Source organism: Mycetomoellerius zeteki, unplaced genomic scaffold, assembly GCF_001594055.1.
Source record: "Mycetomoellerius zeteki isolate Tzet28-1 unplaced genomic scaffold, Tzet1.0 scaffold135, whole genome shotgun sequence".
NCBI classification, from domain to species: domain Eukaryota; kingdom Metazoa; phylum Arthropoda; class Insecta; order Hymenoptera; family Formicidae; genus Mycetomoellerius; species Mycetomoellerius zeteki.
In genome coordinates, this window is record NW_017256287.1 from 214779 (window position 1) to 241183 (window position 26405).

The following is a 26405-nucleotide window of genomic DNA, read 5'->3' on the forward strand; positions in this document are numbered from 1 at the left end:
TGCTCGTCCGAACGTATGATCCGAAGTGCGCACGCATTCGCCGGGCCAGTGCGTAATTTCGGCCGATAAAAATATTACGCAAGCCGAAGGTCGTTTCGTGAAGCGGCGACGGCGACTGTAGCGGCGACGAATGGAGATATTCGTCGACCCGTTTCGCGTAATCTGCTCCGCAATCGTTATCACTCCGCGAGGCTACTTTTTCCTTCTCTTTTTATTTTTCTTCTCATTCTCTCTCTCTCTCTCTCTCTCATTCTCTCGGGCCTAGATAATACCTTGTGACCTGCCCCAACCCCAACGAAATTAAAGTCTCGCGTATCGTTTATGTATAACACATCTCGACTCATGTTTGATGAGTTCTTCCTTTGAGATTTATTATTTCTCGGCTCTACCGGGGCTTACAGCTGTATAAGCAATTTCGAAAAAATAAAATCTCAATCTGTTGCATTGTTTCTGGGTTTTTTAAGACTTTCTTTAGATTTTTTATAGCAATAAATCCTACAATGTGCGTTTCATCACGTTTGCAACATCCTATTATTATGTAAAAATCAATCACATGAAAATGAATATTATGACAAATTCTTTTTAGTTAAAACGCCAGATAGTAAGGGATATAATAGTAACGAGCAGATGTATATATCTTTATTGATAAAAAAGTTATGGCATTTAAAATAAAAGAAAGTTTGAGTATGCCATATTGAGAGATTTTTCAATCTAATTTCTAATTGCTTACATTTTGAAATTGTTATACTATGTTGTAATATTAATATTTTGTCTTATTTTTTTTCTACCTCGTATTATATTATTTCATCTCGACTCATTATTAATTTTTAGAAGATAATACACATAAAATGACAGAGTTTCTTCGTAGATGTTTTTAAAGTAAAAATAAACCTAAAAGAAATGTCTTTCGGAGAATATATATTTTTAAGTCCACTTTTCAATTTTAGAGTGTCTGTCTATATCCCTAATTTAAATGGTGAATTTTCTCTCAGCGGGATTTGCTGTTTTGGGAATCCCAAAGAATGTTACATATTTTTTTTTTTTTTTTTTTGAGGAAAAGAAAGAAAGTAAAAAGAAGAATACACTTTGTCGGTTAATCATTAAGATTCTGACACGCTTTATTTGTATTTTACAATAGTGATGATCGAGCTTTCAAGAATAACAAGAAAGAAGTCTTAACATGCTGACATATTGCTTATATACATAAAAAGAGAAAAAGCAACTATTTATAAAATATTTTAGGTACATTTTTACTTTAGTCTTTCGCTTTTTTTGTTTAAAAATGAAAGTTTTATAGAAAAAATACCGTTCAGACCTTTGTTAACTCTTTTCCTGAGAAAGGGTTAAATTCAATGAAAGTAACGGCATGAAGTTGTTCAACAATTTAGTTTTCCGCTAGTTTTAGTCTTTTTTTTCAAATAAACACACACACACACACACACACCAATAAACACCAAACCTTTCGGAACTTTCACAAATCAGGTAATCTTGATTCAAATAAACTTTTGTATTTAATTGATCGGATAATACCCAGCACACCAATTGCTATCGAACGCTGTAATTTAATGTATCCTTCGATGCAATTCATTGCATTTTTATTTAACGAATGTTTTTATCAATATTTTTTTATACTATCGCACACTTTCTATATTAACGTTCTTCCCTAAAATTCTTTATTTCTACAGAAATTTTTTACACATTATAATTTCGAATCTTAATTAAATTTTGGTGCTTTAAACATATCTAACACACTTGTTTGAAATCATAATTAAACACACATTATTACAATGTATTTCGAATTTGAGATAGTTTTTATGCTACAGTGTCTTTCTTAGTTATGAAAATGTATTTTGTAAATACGAAGAACAAAGGTAATAATAGTCAATATGTGTGATAAACATTTCTCGTTTGTTATTTGTAAATAGCGAAACTCGCTTTTGTTATCGTTTGTTAGACTATTATTTCATTTGTGCGTTTTTATCGTACAACAACCTTTTTTCAAATCTGTTGATTAGCTATGTAATAGACTATAGGATAGAAAGATCCGAGGCTTTCTCTGTCCTGGGGCGCTATTCTGTAACTGTTTTACAGACCTATCGACAGTTGTCGTTGCGCAAATTTTTGCACCATATAAAATATCTGCGCAACGACACCGACAACTGTCGATAGACGTGTAAAGACAGTTACAGAATAGCACCCCTGCACACATTTGTCGTATGACAGAAACGCACAAATGAAATAGTACTTCGACACTTTTAGCAGCCCGGAATATTTGGAAAAAAAAATCGTTCGAATAGTCGTTCGAATAGTCAGTTGCATATTCGATTGTTATTGCAAAGTTATGGTTATCTTTAAATATGCCTCGCTCCAGTGTAGTCTTGCCTTTCGAAAATATATCCTTTGATTATTGTAACTAAAGTATCGACGCATTTTGCACATCCGAAAACATATGTATCTTCGAATCATGCAATCAAAATGCTGGCTTCGTGTAACGCGCGTCAGACGAAATAAATGGCAGATTACTTATCTATACTATTCTTTGTTCATATCAGCTTCTGTTAATTTGTGTTACATTTTTTTTTTATTAAAACCATTGGCATTACATTATCGAATGATCTCACATTGATTTATCTTTTGATTTCTGATCATGTTACAGTGCTCCCAAACAATAACAAAAAGAAAAGCACATAAAGTGAAGCAAGAAAAATAAAATAAATTTCTCAGGGAGCGCTATTTGAAATCATATCTAATTGGATGATGATACATTCAACGTTCTCTGTAAGAGAATTTGACCTTCACAGAGAATGCAAATTAATCGCACGTTAGTCGAGGTCGTCTCGGCAGTTTCCGCGAAAGTCATCATGTACTTCCTGCTCTGGTTAACGAATTCGGATGAACGAGTGTCCCCTCGATTCGGCGAAATGTAATGGTGTTATCAGATAAAATTGTTATCGTACGCGTAAAAAGTGTGCGTAGAGGAAGAAAACGCACAGGGAGAAGATCGGCAGAAATTATTTTATCGCGCTCTTCGCGCGGGGTACTCAAGCGATAAGTCGGCCACGTAATCAGATAAAGTGAAATTACGGATCACCACCCGGTGCGAGTTACGAAAGTGCTCGGTATAATAACATCGACGCGACAGCTTCGATTTCGAATGGTTAAGGTGTTGCTTATATTAATTCCAGTTTGTCTATTATTATTTTAATAAAGCTTCTATTTTACGAATATTACGAATATTTTTAAAAAATTATTTCAATAACGTAATTAATCGTCGTTACTTAGACTTTTAGAAGTGTCATACATAATTTTAAAATGCAAATAATGTATCATGATTAATGTAATATGTTATAAAGCATTTACGCAGAATTAAAACAGTATTGCGAATAATGTCACGTGATATTAATAACTGCGAAGATTGCATTAAGAATTGTATCGGTTTGAAAAATTTTTTTTGAAAATTATTTTTTTTAAATAAATCTTCAAAATTTTTTCAAGATGTAGGCGTAATAATTTTTGCTTGTTATTATATTTTTTGCATTTTAAGATTAACTTATCGGATATGAATGCACGTTAATATCGACTTACAAAGTTTTCAAGAGATTGTCTTAGTATACTGATTGGGGGGCTTTGTGTTTATATCTTTATGAACGAATGTTGCCAGAAATCTGGCATGCGTAGCCGCAGAATCGATTGTCATTCTGTTAAGCATGATTGAAAGTACAGACAGTAGAGTCCTCGCGACGCGAGGAATTCGATATAGAAGGCGGCGGAGGATGAGGACGCGTAATGGCAAACGAGGAAGCGGGAAAGGTAGACGGTAGAAGAACAAGGGGAAAAGACAATTCCAGCCTTTAAATCACTCCAAGTGAATTCGAGTCAGCCATTCTTCTCTCTCTCTCTCTCTCTCTCTCTCTCTCTCTTTCGGCGCGTCTCTTCCTCTCGCGTCACGCTTTTCTCTCTTCCTCTCGATCGCGAGAATGCACGGAGAGAAAGACGGATTACTTCCGGCTGCGCTCCTCTCTCGGAACGTACAAGCTGCGAGAGCGGCTCGGCGAGTTAATCAGGAAATGAAGACGCTTCGATCGCCTCCCGGGGGAAAAGCAGCGTCTGTCGACCGTAGGGTTAATCAGCGACTGCACGGGATTTAGCTCTATCTCTCTCTGCCTCATCCCCTTTTTCTCTTAGCAGTCTATGGCAGGAGAAAAAAAAAGAAAACGAGTCCGGACACGCCCTGAAGATCGCCGGATGATGTCGTTAACCTGATATAGTCTCGAGAATGCTCTGATGATAGATGCCGTTCGTTTGTCGCCTCATTTTGTAAAACGTGATGAGGACATTGTCTCTCTCTTTTTTAACATTAACGCAGCCTTTTGATAATCGAGATTTTTTTGTTTCTTTAATCTACCCTTCTCACTACTGTGATCCATTCATTCTAGACAGTTTGTATAAAAATGATGACGTCGTGTAACATTGTGTGGGTGATACATGAATATCATTTATTTAAGCCTTCGAAACTAAAGTTTGTAACAGAGTTACCGTCGTTGAATATTTGTAAGACCCATTTAATTTATGTTAATTAAAAGACACTAATTAATTTCAAGAAACCAAAACGGTGTATCTCGTATAAAAAAAAAGGAAGGACTAAGTTTAGTTTAATAAGAATTTGATAAGATTTTCCAAATTTGTTCTAGATTTGAACCTACTCAATTATAAATCTTTGTTAAAAAATATTAATTTAATTTTCATTATAACATAAAAAAAAATTAATTTTGTTATTTGACATTTTTGACAGAGAAATTTATATTGAGTGGGTTCAACGTCATCTTCGGAAGATTAAATTGATGTCTACACCATAATAATCGTTTATAGAATATTGTTAGTCAAACATATATATCCAATATACTCAAACAATATCCAATACTCGTTATGACCATATCGGGAATATTATTATTGGAGAACATCCGCGCCGTTCGCCGCTGGCAACTACGGCGAAGACGGAATGGCCGTCGGCGCTTGTATTTAAATAGCTAATGGTTCGAGGAAGCGCGCGAGCTCATTGTGATTCAGGATATTGGCCCGCCAAGGAAGGAAGGACTCGCTTCCTGTCTGTGTGCACCCTCCTGCGTACACCGCAGCTTGCTCGCTTCGTCGGCTTATTTTGTCTGCTCTACGAATTCCAAACGGTGGTGGTGTATCGCGTGTCGCGTCGCGTCGTATCGCCGAGAAGAATACACGATTTCTCTCCTTCGGCGAATCAACTGTCAGTTTCGATGCGATTCAAGTATCGCTGCTTCTACAAAACAACGCGTCGCGTCGTTTTGTCGTTTTTAGAAAGGATAAGTGTGTCCTATATTCGAGCATTGCGAAACTTTCCTCCGTCCGTGCCACGAATGACGTACTTTTGCCGGTATTAAATTCACTTCCTGGAGAGAACTAGTATTAAGAACTTAATACTAGTTTGACGAGACACACGGCGAATTATATTTACTATATAGAAATTTGTTATTTAATAATACTTAAAATTTTTTTAAATACTTGATACCACTAAGTACTCTTTACACATGTTAACAAGGAACATCGCGAAGTGTCAAATTTTGATTTTAATGAAATTTTGTATGTGTGTGTGTATATATATATATGTTACTAAATAAAATAAATGAATTTTATAGAAAATGTCGATTGCGGTCTAAAACGGTTTTAAGGGTTGAAATCACCTTTCATGTGTAAAGCTGTTTTCAGTTTTTTTTTGTTTATATTATATGTACTAGAACATAACAAGCGTACGCTTCGCGCACGCCATTGTTAAGGACCAATATATAAGCAAATAATAAAACAGGAAGAACAGGGAGGGAGGAAAAAAGTTAGGATTAATATGTGTTAAATATCTGTTTATATCTTAAATATGTTTATATGTTTATTTTGATACTGACTATGCGATAGCTTTTTTTGGGAAAGATTTAAATTGAATACTTTTAAACAATTCTATTTAACATAAAATTTCTTACTAATCTCCAGCGGAGGTTAGTATAGGTTAACAGGAAAGACCGAGAGACTATAATTATGAATTATGAATTATAATATTTACTATAGTAACAAAATTTTCATTTTTACAATTAACTATTAACTATTAACCACATACATTTAATACATGCGATCTCCGCGATGATGACAGCTGCTCACGAAGTAAGCGCAGCGAGAGAACCAATCGGCATCACCGAAAAGAGGCAACAATATTTCGATATATTCGACTATCGACTTGCATCTCCTTTTTTAGAAAGGAGACTTGCATCTCCTTTTTTAGAAAGGATCTTAAAAATTTCAAGCTATCAAAAAATGTTTTAAACCCACAAACCAGACGATTTATAATTCGCGACTAAATTTGGAACAGAATTCTGTTTATAATTTTGCGTATCGTGTAACATAGAAAACATTCAAAAAAGTAAAATTCACACATATGCAAAATATATATCAGGATAAACATTTACAGTTAAGATACGTGACAAAATTATGTAGATATGATATGATAAAATTATAAGTAGAATTATTTTGAATTTAGTTGCGAATTGTAGATTGTCTCTCTAAAGTGGGTTTTATACAAAAGTTTTACAATAAAATTATTATTTATACAAATTTTTTCAAAAAAATTTTTTTAATAATTATTTTATTGACTTGGATGAATAGAGGTAATTTTATTGTAAAATCTTTTTGAATAATTTTTGAGATAAAACGAAAAAAGCTAAAAACTGCTTTACACATGAGGGTTGACTTTATCTCTTAAAACCGTTTTTGGGCCGCAAATGATATTTTCTAAATTTATCTATTTACATAACCCATACGTATATATATATACATATATATAAATATATAACATATCTATTTACATAACTTATATATTTAATATTATGGCTGATTTATTTCATTAAAATCAGAATTTGACACTTCACAATGTTCCCTTACAAGTAATTAAATATAAAAGAGTGATCCAAGATGTTTCCCCGAGATACGCTCGTTTCTAGATTGTTTGTAATGATAACGCAAGATACGAACAACGAGATTGAGATTTGAAAGTCAATGGTTGTGACTTGCGAGATGAAAGTTGGCAGCGTAAAACTTTGTAAGAGCTGCATGAAGGCGAATGTGGAAAGTTGAAAATTGAAAGTTGGGGATTTATAATTGGTGGTGCATACGTAGGAAGTTTCATTCGCAAATTTGCAACATTGACTATATTATTTTATCTGTTAATTAATTTTTAAAGGGCGGAGGTCTATTTAAAAAATTTTACAGTTGTTGAGTAAAATTTATTATAATTTATTGTATTCCTTGCCTCTCAAAATATAACACTGTTTCAGCGCCACTATATAGTTTCCATGTATCTAAAGGTTCAAATTCACGTAGATATTTATATTCGATTATCCATTGGTGTTTATCTACGTCAGTGTCTAGATAGCAGTGTAATTAAGCAACTTAATCCCGTAAAACCGTCACACAGTTTTTATAAAAAATAATATACAGCTCTCGAGTCACGAGAAAATGAGAGACGCGATCAAGAGGGTGTCAATAACGGAGGCCGCGCGGGTCTCAGGTGCGCGCGACCGATTTAAAATTATCCCCGAATGCGTTCGCGAAACTGACCTACATCCGGACCCTCCCGCGACCGTTCTTCGTTGCACGCTTAATTTCCCTCGCGCCGCCCTCGGTCGCGGCGAAGAGAAGGAGGAGCTTACCCTCTCCGAACTTTCTCTCTCTTTTTTTTTATCCGGGCGTCATCTCTTTCCTCTGCTCACCGAAAAAAAGCTCGCCGGCTCCTGTGATTCTCCGCGGCTGCTTTTTCTCGATACGTAGTCTAACTTCTGCCTGCGCCTCTGTTCCACCTTTCTTACTCCACTAAGCAGCGCCACCGACCGTTGTCTTTACAACCTTCGCGAAGATTCCTTTTTTATAGTCTCCAAGGGAAGACAATGTCGACCGCTCCGACGCCTCTTTTTCTCTCCTCCTTGAAACCAAGAACTTCTTCCTGCGTCTTTGACCAAGAAGAAGAGGGACGATGATCACCCTCGCTCGCCCTTTTCTCGGTCCTGCACCCTTTTACCCCGGTCTCACGCCTCACGAATTTCCGCTCCGTCCGGTCGGGATCGATTTCCCGCGGCATTTTCCACGCCGATCGGCCCGGAAGAGAGTGTGTCCACGAGAATAGGAACGGGTACCGAGATGGAGGGAGTCGCCGGGGTCGGGGGACAGAGAGGGGGTGGTCGCAGGGTGACGAGCGCGCGCGGGAGCAGTGGGCGCAGAGGGGCTGAAGGACGACGTGGTGTAGGCTGTAGGCGGTCGCAATAGGAAAACTGGGGTAGACTGTCCTTGCGCTCTCGGGTGGTTATTGGAACGTTGGCACGACGACGCTTACCTTCGTCTACCGGGTGTCCCGCTTATGAGGCCGTGCCACGATCTTGGCACGCACCATCAGCCATGAGAACGCGATGTGGTTCACGGGGGAACAAAATAATTACCGATGACAACACGATTTCGCATCCCTTGAGACTAAACTATTCGATCAGAAAAAAAATATCATAGATGCAGTTTTAAAGTGACAGCTATAAACTTTCAAGTTTTTAATTCTCGAATGGATCTCCAATATCAGTGCAATATATATCTTGTATGTGATAATTCCCGATAACAACGTTTAAATTTTCGTTGTTTCTCTCTGCGTATGAATCTTGCCCCGAGTTTGTAACGGTTTTACCTCAAACATCGAAATAAATTCGCGTATTTAAGGATTAAGAATCACAGTTTAGCGTCGGAGAGATTTACGGTTAAGTTTAAGTCTCGCAGCTATCGGTTTCCACCCCTCCTTCCTGTGGGAGGAAAAAAAATCCTCTGAAAGAAACAAGGGGCATGTTGAAACGTAAACTTTATGTTTGTGTGTACCTCGAGACGCGTGCGCCTACATTCGACCGAGCGGAACTCTCTTATTTACGCCTCTCGAATCATTGAAATTCGACACTCACGTGGAGGAAGCTGTAAAAACGAACGTTTTGGGTACGAGGAATATTTAGAATATGCTGTATGTACATATATAAACCTTATTAAGAATGTTCCAAGCAGCTGCATATCTCGCAACGGCATCTTATTCTTCATTAATCCGCATTAATCCAAATTAAAATCTCTCGAAACTGAATCATTACGCGAAAGGTCGAGGTCTCAAATTAAATTCCCGCGAGAGAATATAATCTCTTCTCAAGAATATGTATATAATATGATTATTGCATTCTTAAGATAAATCTGAGCATTACTTTTTTTAATCTAAAGAAAAATTGTCGGTATCTGTAAATCTCGCGACGTCACTCTACACAAGTGTACTTGACCTCTTCAGTTTTAAGTCCAAAAAAAATGGAACCAAGGAGGTTCACATATCTTTTAATGCAAGAGACAAATGTACTCTTTGAACAAGCTTCATTTATTATGTTCATTTTGACACAAAATGCATGCGATTTTCATCACGCGTACGTATAATGTATTCAGACCGTATAATGTATTCAGTAGTGTATCACTGTCATGTGACGTACGTGGTGATGATAACTTGATAACCGTAAAGGCAAGAAATATATCTTCGCGATTCTTATTAACGTGCAATATCCTGTTCCACTCGGCCACTCAAATCACGAGCTGAACATTCAACGATTGCATCGATCGATATTGCGAGCCTATAGGACATCTTCATATCGATTGTGGATCGTTCTTGACAATCGAACATCCTATAGATCGATTGTTCTTCCAATGTACACAGAGCGGCTAATTAACAGTACTATCAGTACTATCTGCGTTTGAAAGGACACCCTGTAGAGCGATCGATATATCCCACAAGCATTAATTACCAACTAGTGGTTGCAATCACGAGTGGAAAATAATCAGCCGACGGACGCGCAATTAATTTCCAACGCGCATCAAATTTTATATGTCGACTGATCGATAGAGCAGTAATAATGCGTCGGAATAAAACGAACGAAATCAACCGTTTCCGAGCAAGTTGTACGAATTCGCGCTTTTGTTTTTCACAACTGTTTCGATACATGCCGCGGGGCACAAATTCGTTACGAAAGGATTTTTTTTAGTGAATCAACGCTGGAAAATTACAAGTGGCAATTCATTGGACGCATACTCATGATTTTGCGAGCGTTTTGCAAAATAAGATTTCACGTGTCGATGAATCGACAGAAAATACAAAATGTTGGAAAATTTTCCTCGCTAACAAGAGATTCGTGTTGCGTGAAAAATCCAATTTCCCACGAGGCCGTCATATTTTTTGCAACCACCAATTTATATTGTGTAAACCAATTTATATTTACCAATTTATATTATTACCAATTTATATTAATATAAAAAAATTATAAATTAAAAATTCTCTTGAACACTTAGTATTGCAGATTTTGAGATTGTCAGCATGTTGTCTTTTTTCTCGATGTTTGTAGCACATAAAATCGTAAATTTATGATTTGTAAATTTATGACTTGCTCTCTCAATTTTATTCAAATATTGTTCAACTTTCGTTTGTAACTCGCAAGAAACCGAATGCAACGCGCGTAGTCTCGCAAATTGTACGTAGTCCCGCAATTATCCGAGAGAAAGCTTGTATGAAAATTAGCAAGAATTAACAACGTTCCGAAAGGTCTCACTACAGTACAAGAATGCCGTTCAATCCGTATTTGTCGGGACTCGTGGTATTTCATCAACACTATTAGATGTCAAAGGAACAATGGTAAATCAATTTCTTGAGTTAAATTATAGCATTTTGTTATTTTTATTAATAAGTTTGGAAATAAGATATCGCTTATGCGCAGAGTGCATCACCTAAATACGAGAAGTGCCATTTGACGGTCAAAATTAGATGTTAAACTAATACGTATTCTTTAAATGAATTTATTTCAGAAATATGATTGCGCGCCGTTACTATCGTACGTATGTTATTTTTAACTTTCGTGCGTGTTAAAATGTAAATCGCTTCATTTCTGTAGTTAGTTTCAAAGTTTCATTTTTAATTTTAACATATGCACTTAGTATCATAAAAATAAAGTAAAAAGTCAAATTTAATACATTTTCTTGAAATATTTAAAAAATAATAACAAAGAAAACAAATTCCCGAGAAATAAATATTATAAATAGTAAAATATGGGAATCAGTGTTGTAATCTGATGTGCGCATATATTATAAAAAGTAAACTTGATCGCATTTAAACGATTAATTTTGGTTATATTTGATGTATTATTATTATAATGTCAATCATATATTTGATGTGTTTTTATAATGTAATCGTTTAAATACGACCAAATTTATTTTTTATAATATATGCGCACATATTACAACGCTACTTCCCATTAGCCTATTTTATTTCTTGATATATTTAAATGTTTAACTTTATTGTTTTAATTAAATTAACGACATATTGAGTAGAAGCAGAGGCGGCATATAGAAATGATTAAAAATAATTCAAATTATATATAATTTGACTTATAAGTTTAACAGTATTATAGTTTTATGAATTGTGGATCGACGTTGGAGGTTTTGGAAAAAAAAGGAACGGCAATTCGATCGATAGATTCTTTCGACACCCGTTAGACAGAGCGCGGATAGACGAGAGCCGTGTGTGTGGTAGGTACGCGAACGGTGCATAGAGGAAGAGCAGCGCGCGTCGCTGAATGCACCAGCCCTGACCTACATAGTAGAGCGCGTTGTGGGCTAGGCGAGCCTACGCTAGAGCCGCCTAGACTATTATAGCAACGAGGCGTAGGGTATAGTCCTCCCCTCCCTCTCGGAGAGGCGCGTGACGGGCAAACCGTGTAATTGCGCTCTCGCTTTTTGTTCGGTTTCTGAAGGATCCGATGCGATGCGATGAAGGGAATGACGAGAGGGTGTAAAGGGTCGTCAGATGCATTCCGGTACCGGGTGCGCTGCGCCTGCACGTTGCAGCCTGATATGACTTGGGTCGAGTTTTTGGTCACGTTATAAAAGGAGAGATGGGAAGAATAAAAACGTGTATTAATTATGAAGGCATTGTTAAATAATGTAATTGTCGCGTGAATGCGATAATTACATTATTTAACATTAAAATATTCTTCCGTAGTGAAATATCTTTTTTTCGTGCAACCTCAATGCTTGGAGGAATAAATGGATAATTAGCGTTTCAAATTTAGAGATTTCTGTAAGCTTTTACGATCAATTTTATCAGGTTCTTCAATAATAATAGTAATTACTTTATTGACGTCTACATATAATATGTCTAGAACGTCTATTATAATAATAATAAAATAATAATAATAATAATAATAATAAAACATGTATAAGAATATTTCGAAGGATTATTTGCATTTACGAAAAATGACAAGTGGAATTAACTCGATTACTATCCGTGCTGTTTCTCTCTCTCTCTCTCTCTCTCTCTCTCTCTCTCTCTCTCTCTCTGTGTGTGTGTGTGTGTGTGTGTGAGACGACTATTATTTTTATCACAGAAAAATATTATGTTTAACCATGGCCTACTGTCATAATTGCTTCCTACGTCACGACTGACCTGCTCATTTCGTATTCGTACGCACGCACGCACGATGGACGGCTTGATGAGGAAAAAAAATCTAACGGCCGATGATACCGCGATGAGCTCGTGCCCGCGTTATTATATCATCGCGCGGAGGCCGACGACGACGATGCCGCGACACGATTAACATTATGTAATACACGCGTTTTATACTGGGCGGCCGTTACGAGCGGCTCGTGTTGCACAATGTAGCACGGTCCTCTGGTGCGACAGCAATGAGGATACTATAATATTTTCCAATGGAAACGACAAACAATCCCGGCATTCGGACTCTTCCGTATTCACCAAGAAAACGACGCTGCATCATCATTGTCGTCGTTGTCGTCGTCGTTGTCGTCATCGTTGTGATTGTCATGATTATCGTCGCGATCGTCATTCCCGATGTCCGTCCTTGACACCCTTCTACATTCCTCCTCTGGTAATCCTCGTTTGTGCGCGAATTAACGGACCGGTAATTTGTGAACTGGCCAGTGACCTTTACAGCGAATTGTCGCAATTCTCGTTCGCCAATAGACGGCGCAAGATTGACCAGGGATCACGGAATGCTCAGACCAGCCCAGAGGTAGAAGAATATAGAAGCTCGGTGAAACAGGAGCGTGGAGAAGGGAGAAGCGAAGAAAAAGAAAGTTCATCAAATATCGCGGAGCAACGCACACGGTCGGAGTTACGCAATTGAGAAATTAGATTCCTATGCTGTCATTTTACGTAACGAGTCCTTTGCGAGAAACAACGATTTCAGAGACGTTGTGTTGCTCGATTAATTAAACTTGCCGATCAATCGAAATTTTCCGAACGGACGAAGAGACACTTCTTTTGTGCCTGAGAGAGTAACGACTTCTCTCAGGAAGAGAAACGACATTGATAACGGTGATTGCATGTAACATTTAACCCTTTCCGAACAGATATCGTTTTGTCTTGCATAAGCAACGCGATTGCTTTTCATTAAAATTATTCTGCTTTTCAACAAGTAAATATTGATATTATACGTTGGCTATAATTGCATAAATTTATTTAATTTGAAAATGAGATGATGTATATCTTTTTTTAATGTGTGCGCGTGTGTGTGTGTTGGTTCATCCTTTTATTAAGAAAAGATTGCGTGTGAAAATATATTTCTTTGAGAAGAAGTAATTAATATAGATTCGATACGGTAGTTAGATATCTTACCTATTTACACTTAATGAAGAGCAACCTGAGCAACTTTTATCACTAAACTATAAGTATAAATATATGTCTTAAATCAAACATTTTTGCTTAAGCTTCTAAAAAACAATGTGAAAAAGTCACAGTAGAAGTTTGATGTACCTTTGATTGCTATATAACTGCAGTTTGCCATAAACTATCTTCAGTTACAGAGAAAGTTTTAGAAAAGGGTTTTCCATTGGGAAAAGCTCTCTTTTCGAAGAAATAAATGTCAGAAAACGTTACTTTACAAAAAAAGAGAGAAAACAGAATGAGACAAGATTCAAGGGTTGCACTACGTGCTCCTTTCGCCCTTTTACCTGCTCGGAATTCTACCAGTCGGTACCGTTAGAGTGGGGCATCGGGATCCTGTAGGAATGGATAACCCAGTTTCTTGCAATCCAACGTGCTCGTTTAACGGTACATCCCGGCGCGCAGGATCCCGATTTTACGCCCTAATGAGAGGGGAAGGATTGGGTTGCCCACCCCCGTGAGAAAGAATTCATCCGACCATCGTGAATCCCTTTAAAATATATGCCTCCTACGAGATCTTCCCTCTCGTCTTTTCCCTCGCTTTCGCCGTCTGGCCCCGTCCCTACACCCTCGCATTCTTCTTCGATCCTTTCACCTTTCATTTCTTTTACGCAAGACACGTTACGGTAACATGGGTTCGATCGAAATGGTTGGATCTTTTATGAATACATAATATTCAACAATGTCAATTCTAAAAGACACACCTCAGGAATTGATGGTTAAAAATGTGAGCTATTATTTTTAATGTTATAGAAATGAGCCAAGTATGCAAACTTATACTTTTTTATCAATTTTCCGGAATTAACGATACGTCTGTTGGACTCATTCAATTATATTCTTTATGTTACATTCGCAAATGTGAAATTACTGTTATTAAAATGAATTTTGTATTTATACAAAATTTATCACACTCACATTCTTTTTTATAAGAGTTTTGTCAATTTAAAATTAATTAATGCTCTTTAGTCAAACTGTGTTACATATTTTTAGCTCGGGAGGGTTAATTATTTAAAAAAAAATTTTATTTTCTATATAAATGAAGTTGATATTTACCGATTTTTTTGTACGGAATTAAATTTCAAGCAAATTTAAGATTGCTGCCGAGAAAAACGTGAAACATTTTACATTGAAAGTTAGATCGACGCAAAAGTTAAAAGTGTCTACTTCTGGTTTCACTTTGCATTTTTTTTGTATCGTTTCGTTTTTCGCCTCTGTTGCGGAAGAAACGTTTAATGTATCACCATTTATTATTGCCTGGCCGTTTGTGTGTCAGTTTCCTTTTTCACCCAGCGAAGGGAAATGGGCGTACGCACTTTGTTCGAATATACGTTCGCGTGTAGACGCTTCTTCAGGACAATGGAGAATGCTTACTCCTTGACAAGAGCAGCTATTCAGTTGTGAAAATGGGTCATTGCCGGCACACCATCATTTCTTCCTTGAATGTGGAAAGAAAGTGTCACGGAGCGATGGCAACGCAAAAGTAAAATGTAGCTCATCCATTAACAAATCTTTCTCTCAAGAATTGTCAAAGTGTCATCCCTATATTACGTAGTACAACAATACGGAAATATCTAACAATATAAGTAAAATATATAAAGAATTTTACACGGGAAAGAATTTATAATTTTCGTATTGATACCGATAATTTTATTTTGTAAATATCTCCATACCATCGATAACAGATTCTCAGTGAAATTTAACAAATGTAATTGCACGTCTCCTCTACTTCTCTCAAATTGAATGTTACTGGAGATAAAATGAGTTAATTACTAGGAGACGAATTAAACGATGCCAGGAAGTTAATTGAAAATTTAAATGTACTTAGCAGACTAAGCGTGAAGGAAGGGTAGGAATTAGTGGGAGAAAGAGAGAGAAGAATGCCGACACAACTCGATAGCTCTTCGTGCGCGATAACCAGGCTTCTTTCGTGCGAAACGCTCACCTACACACGTTGTTGTATGCAATCACACGTATACACGTAAAACGCACGCATGTTCCCGAGGCACTCTCGGTTTCGTCGGAGGTGGACGAAGTGGGTCGCTCACATAGCCACGCGCCGCTTGCCGTTTCCGCTATCGAAACTTCCGGCTTTGGCAATCCGTTAATGTGAGAGACGCTAAGCTAGCGCCACTATAATGGCTCCTTCACATCGATGAATTGTGTCAGCGTGTCAGGCGAATTAATGTCGTTAATTAGCGTCAGATTTATCGATCAGCCAATTCGCTATTGTTTCGATGAATCAAAATGCCGTCATTCGGCAATCACTACTGCTATTGTGTAGCTATTTTTTTATTTCCTGTTTTTTTTCAGAGCTTTCTTTGTTTAATTCTATTCATCACTTGCACTTTAAGATTAATTAAGACAAGAGAAAAATACTTACCGGCACTTTGCTTTTTTCATATTTACTATATGATGTATTCACACATATCATATTGTATAATTGAAATTATATAAATTGGAAGTGGAAACTTTGCCTATGTAACAAAAGGTATATAAAATAAAATTTTTAATTTTTATTTTTAGTACTTTTAACAATTAATGTAAATTTGTATTATTAATTATGAAATACGAATTAGAAAAATTTAATTTATTTACAATTCGTACATTAATGATTTTATTATCACCCGTGATTAATTTAAAGAATGTCACATGTTCGTTAAGCTACGTACGAGCATATTTTTTGTATGTATTATTTTATGTTCAATGTTTACCGATTTTATTCGTGAAATATTTGTTTTATTACGCGACTTTCTCTCTCTCTCTCTCTCTCTCTCTCTCAATTTAATGCAACACCTCTTTCCAACTCTAACAGAATTCTGGCAAACATCAAATTGACACCGCTTGTAAATCAACACGCTTGTAATGCTTTAATGACCTCGATTAGTGTCGGATTGTATTCGTCGATATCGATCGCGCGCCGTTGCAATGGAATGGCTCACTTTTGTTCTTGCGCCATCGTCATAACGATCGCGCTTCTTTCCGGCCATTATAATATCACTTAACGCATTTACGTTTTTTCCTTATCTGCTTTTATCGAAATACGTTCGCAGAAGTCACGCGATCGATTTAAATTCTCTCAACTCTGTAATGTCACGTTATTTAATTTTCGATAGGTAACTTCATCACGTATCAATTCTTATGTTCTTCTGATGAAATTAATTGAATAAATATGTGAAATTTGAGCAAGAAAATAAAGAGTTTAAATAAATATTTAATAACTCTAAATCCCTGGTAGAAATTTCATGTATTTTTTAAGCAATTATATCGACAGTTATATTAACTTTTCTTAATAACTGAGAAATAAAACTATTTAGAATCTCAATCAAGTTGTAACGCTTTGCCTACAGTTACTGCGCACAAAATGTTTGTAAAATATGAACCCATTTATTGAACAAAAAGGACATTTGCAATAAATGGATTACGCAGTATTTTAACTAATAATAATCTATTAATACTGGTCAATTGGGCAGGTGCCTACTCAAATTGCACATATTTTTTCTCAAGAAAACTGCTTCAGAGTCATTGAATAAAATTCTGTCAAGTTGTCCATTTTTTACGTAGTATTGTTACAATGAGAATGCAGTAATATTAAACAGTAACTGCATGGGCATCTAGGAAAACTGTATACATTTTTTCTAGGGATTTAAGCCTCCATATTCTAAATATTACACCTCCATATACTAATTCTTTTTTTTTATAACAATGCGTATAAAAATACTATAATATGTAAAGAGAGAAGCTAAATTTCGTATTAAATATCTTCAAAGACAATTCATTTCTTAAAACGAGAGATTTATCTTATACACTCTTGTAGAATGATTCATTTGATTACACGCGGAAAGGATTGAGTGAATCTTGCGGATATAAAGAAGTTGCTTCATCAATATACAAAGCGATAAACGATCGCTAAATTACGTAATGACATATGCCGTCGTCCGATAATTGTGTGATTAAACGCGCGCCGACGATAGCATGCGGAAACGTGAGATGATCGATCTCGCTTTAATTGCAGTTTGCACTACATGCATTTACATGCACATTTTAATCATAGATACGCGTAATCGGTGAGAGAAATAACATTTTGTATCATTGCTTTATGAAATGCTACGTTATTAAGACAGAGGGGCAGAGATACTGTGCTAATTATATTTCTATAAAACCGATAAGAGACATGAAATGAGTAAAAAAAAAGATCATAAAAATAGCATGGAATTAATAATGTAAGACAGTATTCAATGCTAATAAATATGCAGTGTGATTTTCAATGGGTTATACTGATTTCGTGTGATGCAGAATATTTTATTATAATCTGGAGCTGAATTAAAATCGTATTTTTTGAGAAGTAAATTTTAACAACGTTTTAGTAAATTTTTTAAAAAGATACACACACACGTAACGAAATAAATAAGATATGATATAGAATTCGAATGATATGGTGTTTACGATTTTTTTACGTCTTATAGATAGAAAAAAAGATAAATTATTTTTCTTTAAGATTCTACTTAAAAAGGGGAATTATAACTTTTACGCTGAATATATTTTTCATTTTCTTGCAAAAGAAAACACCACAGGCGAGCACGAGACCGTATAAGCACCTGCTGTGCTCGAGCGTGTCGTTGTATGCGTTTCACACGCACTGCGAAACTATGACGGTTACGCTCTGTTAATACTAATGATAGTTGCTTCCGGCAAAGAATCGATATTATCAACTATATTTACAGGTTGTTTTATATGTAGCTTTCGATACTGTACAATTATTATTTTTTAAATATATCCATTTGTGTGTGCGCGGAACATCGTTTAATTTAGAAATAGCGATTTTTATACCCCAACAGCAAGAAAGTGACTTAGCGGTTTTTTGGTCCGAGCGGATTTACACCGACCTGGGTTGGATTACTAATAGTAAAGCATACGTCATTAATCAAATTCTAAATCGGTGCAAATCCGCTGAGGTCAAAAACGTTATCAGTCGTAGTTTTTTATTTTTCTTTATTGATCAAGCAGGAATCCATATCTATTTTTTTACGTCTCTTTAATCTTTTTTAAGAAATATCGAGTAAATCTAGATGTATACATAACGATTTGAAATACTAATATTTGAACTCGTTGTAGAACAATCAATAATATATATAATTAATAATACGATTAATAATATGATATTTAATAGAATGATTTTTAATTTGTAAAAACACCCCAGATAACGTAAAAAAAGTCAGGTAACTCTTTCCGGGTGAAGCGTGAGCGAAAACACATGCGTTTTCTGTCGGCACTCATCATAATATACTTCGGGATCCGTCTTTGGGCCTTTTTGCGTGATTGTCGATGGTGAAAGACTGGCGAATCCGGATTTCAACAAGACGCGCGAGATAACGTGGCTCGCCTCCTTTTTCGACGCAACGCGGTTGTCCAGTGTGGACATGTATCCTCACTCCTTGCTCGCGTGTGTAGATATATGCGTTCATACGCACCTACGTGCTTCTCACATGTAAAAGAGCCATCGCTTCTGCCGCGTGTCGGACGCACGTGATGTCACTTAGAAAGAGAGAGTCGTTACCGTTACGCAATGTCGGCCACGCCGCACCGGGACGTGCGTATGTGCGCGCGCGCGCGTGTGCGCGCGCGCGCGCGCGCGCGTGTGTGTGTGTGTGTGCGTGCGTGCGTGCGTGCGTGCGCGAGAAAGTTGCGTGGCCCGTCCAAACGCTGACCTTACCTTACGTACTGCTTGCTGCTTGCGCTCGCATACATGTGTGTATGCACATACTTGAGAAACGTATACAGTCATGCAAGCCCGACATAAAACCCGTTTCGTCATTATTCGACGTCGGCAACTAAAAAAAACTATTGTTGAGGTTAGGGAATTAGCATTCGATAAATTTTTAACTTTTGATTGCTCTTGATCGCAAAAATATTGTTTATAGCTTTTAAAATAAATATTCCTAATAATTATCGCATAATTATCGCATGTATGTACCTGGAAGGCTTCAAATTTTTTATTCTATTTTCCATATTAATAACAAATGAAAATAATATGTATCTAGTATAATTGTTTAACCTTTGCAGGACGAGAAAATCATTTTAGTAGCGTTGAAGCAGTGTCATATTTTGAAACAAATGATGCAATGAAATAATGATTTATAATACTTAAATGTTACTCAAGGAAAAGCTGTAAAATTTTAGAAACAGACTCCCGCCTTCCAGAGGCTAAAGAATGTTGCGAAATAATATTTTACGATCTTACAGAATAGTAATAATCGTATATGCAATATATTATAAAAATATGTAGGAAATACATATAAACGTATGAGTAATTAATTTTATTCTTAGAATAAATGACATTAATGATAAACAATTATATATTTTATTTCGATATATGAATATTTAAAAAAGTCACGTCTATATACTGTATTTGAATCGATGCGTTAGATTTTTCTGTACAACACTTCCCTTGTTTTAATGATAATTTCATGCTTAATTTTGATGGTCTCGTTATGGTAATTAAAATTGCGCGCAGTGCATATAATTTAGCCATCAGATCAGAATGATACTTCACGGGCGAGCAAAACGAGTCTTGGCCTTTTAGAAACTATGAAAACCAGGACATGGTAATGGTGATTATGGTGAAACCTTGCCGACATGTCGATACACCGGAAGTTGGCTTCGTACGGGAGAAACGAGCAGGAAACACCGCGCAGAAGGTGAAAACGCTGTGAAAATTCGAGCTGACGCGGCGATTCAAAACGCTCGCAGTCGATGCGGCGATAGACAACCATTCTGCCTTCGCGGCATTCGAGGGCGAGTCAAGGTTAAACAAGGTCGCATCACTCTTGCAAGTTTCCGGTAGGCGAGCGAGATTTATCTCCCGCTCGCAATTGTGCCGAGAGAGTCACAAACATTTTGCTTCATCTCGGTCTAACGGTCGAGATCAAACTGAAGATTGAAGAAATGGAATGGTATTTTGGTACAAAATCTATGGAAATAGTATTCTTTTAAAAAAGATTTTAAGAAAAAAACACGGGCAATTAAAACTGAACGGAGAGAAAAAGAACGATTTTAAAGTACAATTTTAAATAACGATTTATTTAAAAATTTAGCAAGATATAGATAGATTTGAAAACAATTTTGTTGAAACCTCAAAAATGTAAATTTGATGATGGACTGTCAAAATTGAACAAAACGATAAGAATCAAACAAGGCAAACGAGAGTACGGTATGGTTAAAAAAAAATTTTTTTACTGATTTGTTGAAAATCATGATGTCAGAACGTTTCGATTCTCTTTGGATTCTCAGCAATCAATTAAAAACTTCCAAAAATTCATCCTTAAATCCGTCAAATAGCGAATTCGATTGGATGCACGCAGTGTGCACTGACATTAAATCCATAGTATACAAATTGATGTAAAAAATGTATATTTAATATAAATATAAACGGATGAATTAAACCATGAAATCCTCAATATATTTTATTGTGTTAAGTAAAATATTTTATAACTCGAAATATTTGCATTTTGTGTTTGCACAGATTAAATCAGTATAGAACGGCTTTAATATGCGCTAATGCATCCAACGGAATTCACTAAAAGTTGAATTACTAACAGGTTGTCAAATTCGAAATAATTTTGTTTGACTATCAAAATAATTACGTAGAAATTTCAAGCATGATAAGCAAAGCTGCAAAAAGTTTTGATATTTTAGCAATCAGTTTGAGCATTTTACATAATTATTTTGATGGTCCAACAAAATTATTTTCAGAGCTGTTTATCTAGAGTCTTTTTTGTGTGGTATTACAGAGAAATAATGATAAAAACTAATTTTGATACAACGATAGACAAGTGTTTTCGTTTTCAATCCCTTCCTCGTTTTCCCGGAATAGACAGCGAGCAATGAAGATGTACGTTCGTTAAATCTCAAGAATCGATTAAATCTTCATGGTGGATTACGCGCGTAATAAAAATGCTAAACGACACACTTAGGTCGGGCCTGGTTACGCCTGCATAGGTGTGCGAGAGCAGCGACAATAGTTTTAAACAATGCTGAAGCATCGTTTATTTCCGGGAGCCTTGAAGTGTTTGGAAGACGTGCATCCTACTTGTTTGCGGATCTCTAAAAATAAATATTACGAATACATTCTTCAATTGAAAAGAATGCAACTCGCGTTTAGTATCAATCGATGATTCGCAATGGCGTGCTGTTTTATTGGAAACAAAAAAAAATTTATGAGTGGATATAATTTAGTAATGGTAAGCTTATACAAACATCACATAGGAGATACAACCTCTGATTAATTTGTCACCTGGTGCTAAATTTAATTTTTTTTTATGGGCACGATCGTGTAATTACTGAGTCGATTCACGAATCGATGTTCTGCAGTGACGTCAATATAATAATTGATTTGCGCCGTAGTCACGTTCAATACGAATATGCCTGATTTTCATACGTATAAACGCATTATGGTTTCAATGCAATTAAATTTTTACTTTATCTAAAATTATAGTAATTGATCAAACATAATGTAACGCAATGTTTAAATAAGGAATAGTCTCCAGGGGATACACTGAGAGAAAAGTTAATTTACCACTTTTGTTAATTTACCAAGTCACCAATACCTTTAATAAATGATTTGTTCTATAGTGACAACAAATTAATTTGTTGTGATTGATGCTAGTCTGCTATTCCAAACAGTTATTAGTAATAGAAGCAATTTACATAAAACCTAACCTATTTTTAGATAGACTTTTATTTGCTAGCAATACTGATTATCTTAATTTATATCATAAATCGTGTATTATTTGTTGTATATACATTAATGAATAATGAGAAATTATTCGCAATAGTAATTGATCGATCCATTTTTTTACCAAACCATCACATTTGTTATCCCTTTTTTGGTTCCTACACAAACTTATTTCTCTCAGTGTGTTTTTATACCACAGGTAAAAAAATGTGAATTGTTGAAATGTAAAATAAATATTGTTTAACATATTCTCTTTCTTTTTTAAATAACTATTTATAACAAATCTTTAAATATGCAATTCCATCGAAAATCTACAATAAAAAAATGTTTTATGAATTAATATTTTTATTTTCTGGAAATACTATTATATTATAATAATTCAGTTTGTAATATTTATTTGATTTTTACTTACTTTTTTCAAAAAATTATGAGTAAATCCATATCCGTAATGTTCTCAAATACTATTAAATCGAAAAACAATCAATATAATATACAATATGTTGTTAATAATAGTGATTTTAATTAGTAAAGTGTGTAAAGTGCCGCAGGTGATCGTTTACGTAAGAAAAATAAAGTGATTACTCCCGGGTTAAATAATAAAATTGACAATCATGATTTTTTAATTATTACACAATTATTCATTATTTCCTTATTATACAAAACATTTTTTTTCATTGTAAGTACTGTATAGTAACAATTGAAAGGGTCTATTCGAGAATATTGCATTCTTTGTTTCCGTGGCGAGTAATGCGGGGTCTACAATAGAAGTCGTAGCGGTCGCAGAGTCTTAAGTCGTAGAAAATTAACCAATCATAGTCGATTATTCTTCTCATATTGGACTGTGATTAGTTAATTTTCTACGACTTTTCTAAGATTCTACGCTACGACTTATATTGTAGACCCTGCATTTCGCATCCATAATTATTACGATGTTGCGACTCTACGAAGTTACGGAGATACGCAATTTCTATAGCGGAGGCGAAAATTATTCATGGAAATGCTAACTTGTAATCAACTGCACTGCCGTGGCGTATTAAATGTCGACTTTTACACGATTTTGTTGATCTCCTAGCGATCGATTCGATTCGTGCATCATATCATTATTTATTCTGATGAATATTTCTAATCGTTGAAAATTTTTATCTCGCAAACTTGATCTTTTTTTATCAAGCAGCATTATTATGACAAGCAATAATAAAAATGAAATGTTACGCAGTTTTATATACCTACATATATATATATACATATATATATACACACACATGTATATAATTGTAGATTATATTTAGATTATATTTAGAATTATTAGAGAATATATTTGAGATTATATTTGCGAGGACTCATAAATTCATACAAGTATTTACAACGTAAACAAGTAGTTACAACGATGTAGACACGGTGTAGAGTTCGATGCTTCCCATAAATATTGATTAAACAAAACGGGTTTATTTGGATTGATCACAAGTTTCAGTAGACATCGAATATCTCTGTAATATTTCTTCATAATATTATAACTCCGATGCGAGACACGTGCACCACTGAGAGATTCATGTTGCCCAATTTTCATCGATCTTTCGAAAGCGAGGAGTCAAAGAATTCTTGCGCAGGAAGATCGAGGGAATTCGCAAGAAGACCGTCTTATTGTCAGTCGAATCGCATTGGTCGATCGCCATTTTCCATGGCGGATTTTTCGGGCCCGCTGCCGCGAGAAATTGCTTAATGAAGCCGCCGCGACTCGGCACCGCCTGAAAGGAAGGTAGAAACGTTGCAGTGGGTCAAGGAGAGACGCCGGCTTTCACTTCCTCTCGGCAGCCAGAGCGAGTTCCTCGAGAACGCCTCCCGAGCCACGACTTTTTTTCCCTTCTCCTTCTGTCGTTCTTCTCCTCGTGAGAATGTTTATCCGCCTATGACTACGCTTAATTATACCATGGAGAAGATATGTTTATCTTCCAACGGATGAACTGGATTCAGCAATTAATCTGGATCGAGCAACGCGCGATGCAATACGAATTATAACAAGTGACTTATCTCGCGGAACGTTATTTTTCATTAATGAGAAATCGGTGTTTCACTCCATGACAGAGTCTCCACAATTCACGCTTGCACGAATGCTCTGGTGGCATAGCGAATGAAAACTATGCTGTACTTTAATTTCTAAAGTAACAATTTGTTGTTAGCGTTACTTTTGATGTTTACGTGACTAATATCTGACACATTTCACTATGGTGAATGTCAAGTAAAATTATCGTTTGGAATTTTCTGTAATGTAATACGATATTTTATAGACAGAATAAACTAGGACGAACTAGAAAATTTAGAAACGTAAAAACAAAAGCTTTGTTTAATAAATTCATTTGCAATTTTAGTGTAAATTCGAAAACGATTTTCATTGAAATACACATGGAAACTTTGTTCTTATATTTGTTCTAATTTTCTAATATTCTATTTTTTTTATATTTTCTAATATAATAAAAACACACAATTTTCTTTATATTTATTGCTTGAGATGAAATAATAGGTAGTAAAATTAGTTTGTCTTTTATTTCTATCTACTCTGTTACAATTTTCGATCAACATTTCATTTATTTTATCGTTTACTCACAATAACTTGTCTAATGTTTTCGTATAATATCAAGCTAAGCAAGATTAATCTATTTATCTAAACGATGCTTCTTGTTGTTTTTGTTACAGTGGACACCAGGGAAGTCCAACCGCACGACCCGAGCGAGAAAGAACAGCTAGGCCTCGCAAGCGTAAAAGTGGAGCCGGGATCCACCAGCGCGACGACTACTAGTAGCACAGGGACTCGTCTGCTCCACGGTATCCTCTCCCAACATCCCCAACAGCATGGCCTGGGGCTGCAAAACGGATACGGCCGACACTTAGCCGGTCACGCACAGATGGGCCAACCGCCTTATACCACTGCCGCTATCGCCACGACAAGTACGCCAGGTAAGTAAGATCCTGAAGGCATATCAACGAGGTTTTATAAAAATGTTGAAATTTGATTGTTAAGGATCATATGTCTTTCATAGTTTTCGGCAATGATCGCTTTCGACAATAGATTAGCCAGCGTGATATTTCGATAAGAATTTTGATAGATTTTTTTAAAAGTTTTGCAATATAAGATTTAGAATAACATATTGTTTTTTACTTCAAAAATAACACACACACACACAAAACTAAGAAAATATAGTTTTCGAGTTATTACTTTGAATGAGTTAGGTAAAGAGATTCCTCTATCAATCATCAAAAGTAAACCAATAACTTTAATTTCAGTTTATCCATCAGACAGATACTTGTATCGTGCTGAAGATTTTTAAAGAAATCATAATACCTTATACAAGAATGACACATTTTGCGTACTGCCGTTTTTGTAAATAAAAAGGAGTCTTCTACAGAAAACATTTATAGCGTTTATTTTTTCAGTCGGATTAATAACGTCACGTACTTCACTTTGATTTTTGATTAGATGAGATCTCTTTCTCATGGTACTTTTATTTATGTTAACCAAACTGGGTTGAGTTCAAACCTGCACTCGAAAACGCTATTAGAGTTAAGATAGTTATGTTAATCGAAATTTGAAGAAGAAATTTATTTATTTTGAATTTAGTCAGTTAACTGATTAACGTAAATATGAACTGTTGCGATATTTCAAGTTATATCACTTTTGATAAATTATTTAGTATTTATTATAATTTTGTAAGATATCAAAATTGTCACAACTCAAAAGGGTTGCGAAACGAAAATAACAAAAATGACATTCGATCATTCGTTTCTAATTGTAAGAATATATTTTTTATTAATAATTTTAGATATATTATAATTAATTTAGTTAAAAAATACTTTTTCTTCTTTTTTGAAAAACTTAATTTTTTT

General features: G+C 35.5%; 1 protein-coding gene across 4 annotated transcripts in view; it reads left to right on the forward strand.

Moving 5' to 3' along the window:
- Positions 1-26405, forward strand: part of Eip74EF (Ecdysone-induced protein E74) — a 226048-nt gene that overhangs the window by 154786 nt on the left and 44857 nt on the right. For all 4 annotated transcript variants that reach the window (XM_018462069.1, XM_018462071.1, XM_018462070.1 and 1 more), the window contains one exon: positions 25218-25478. In XM_018462069.1, the coding sequence (XP_018317571.1) occupies positions 25218-25478 (261 nt within the window). The remainder of the gene's footprint in view (positions 1-25217; positions 25479-26405) is intronic.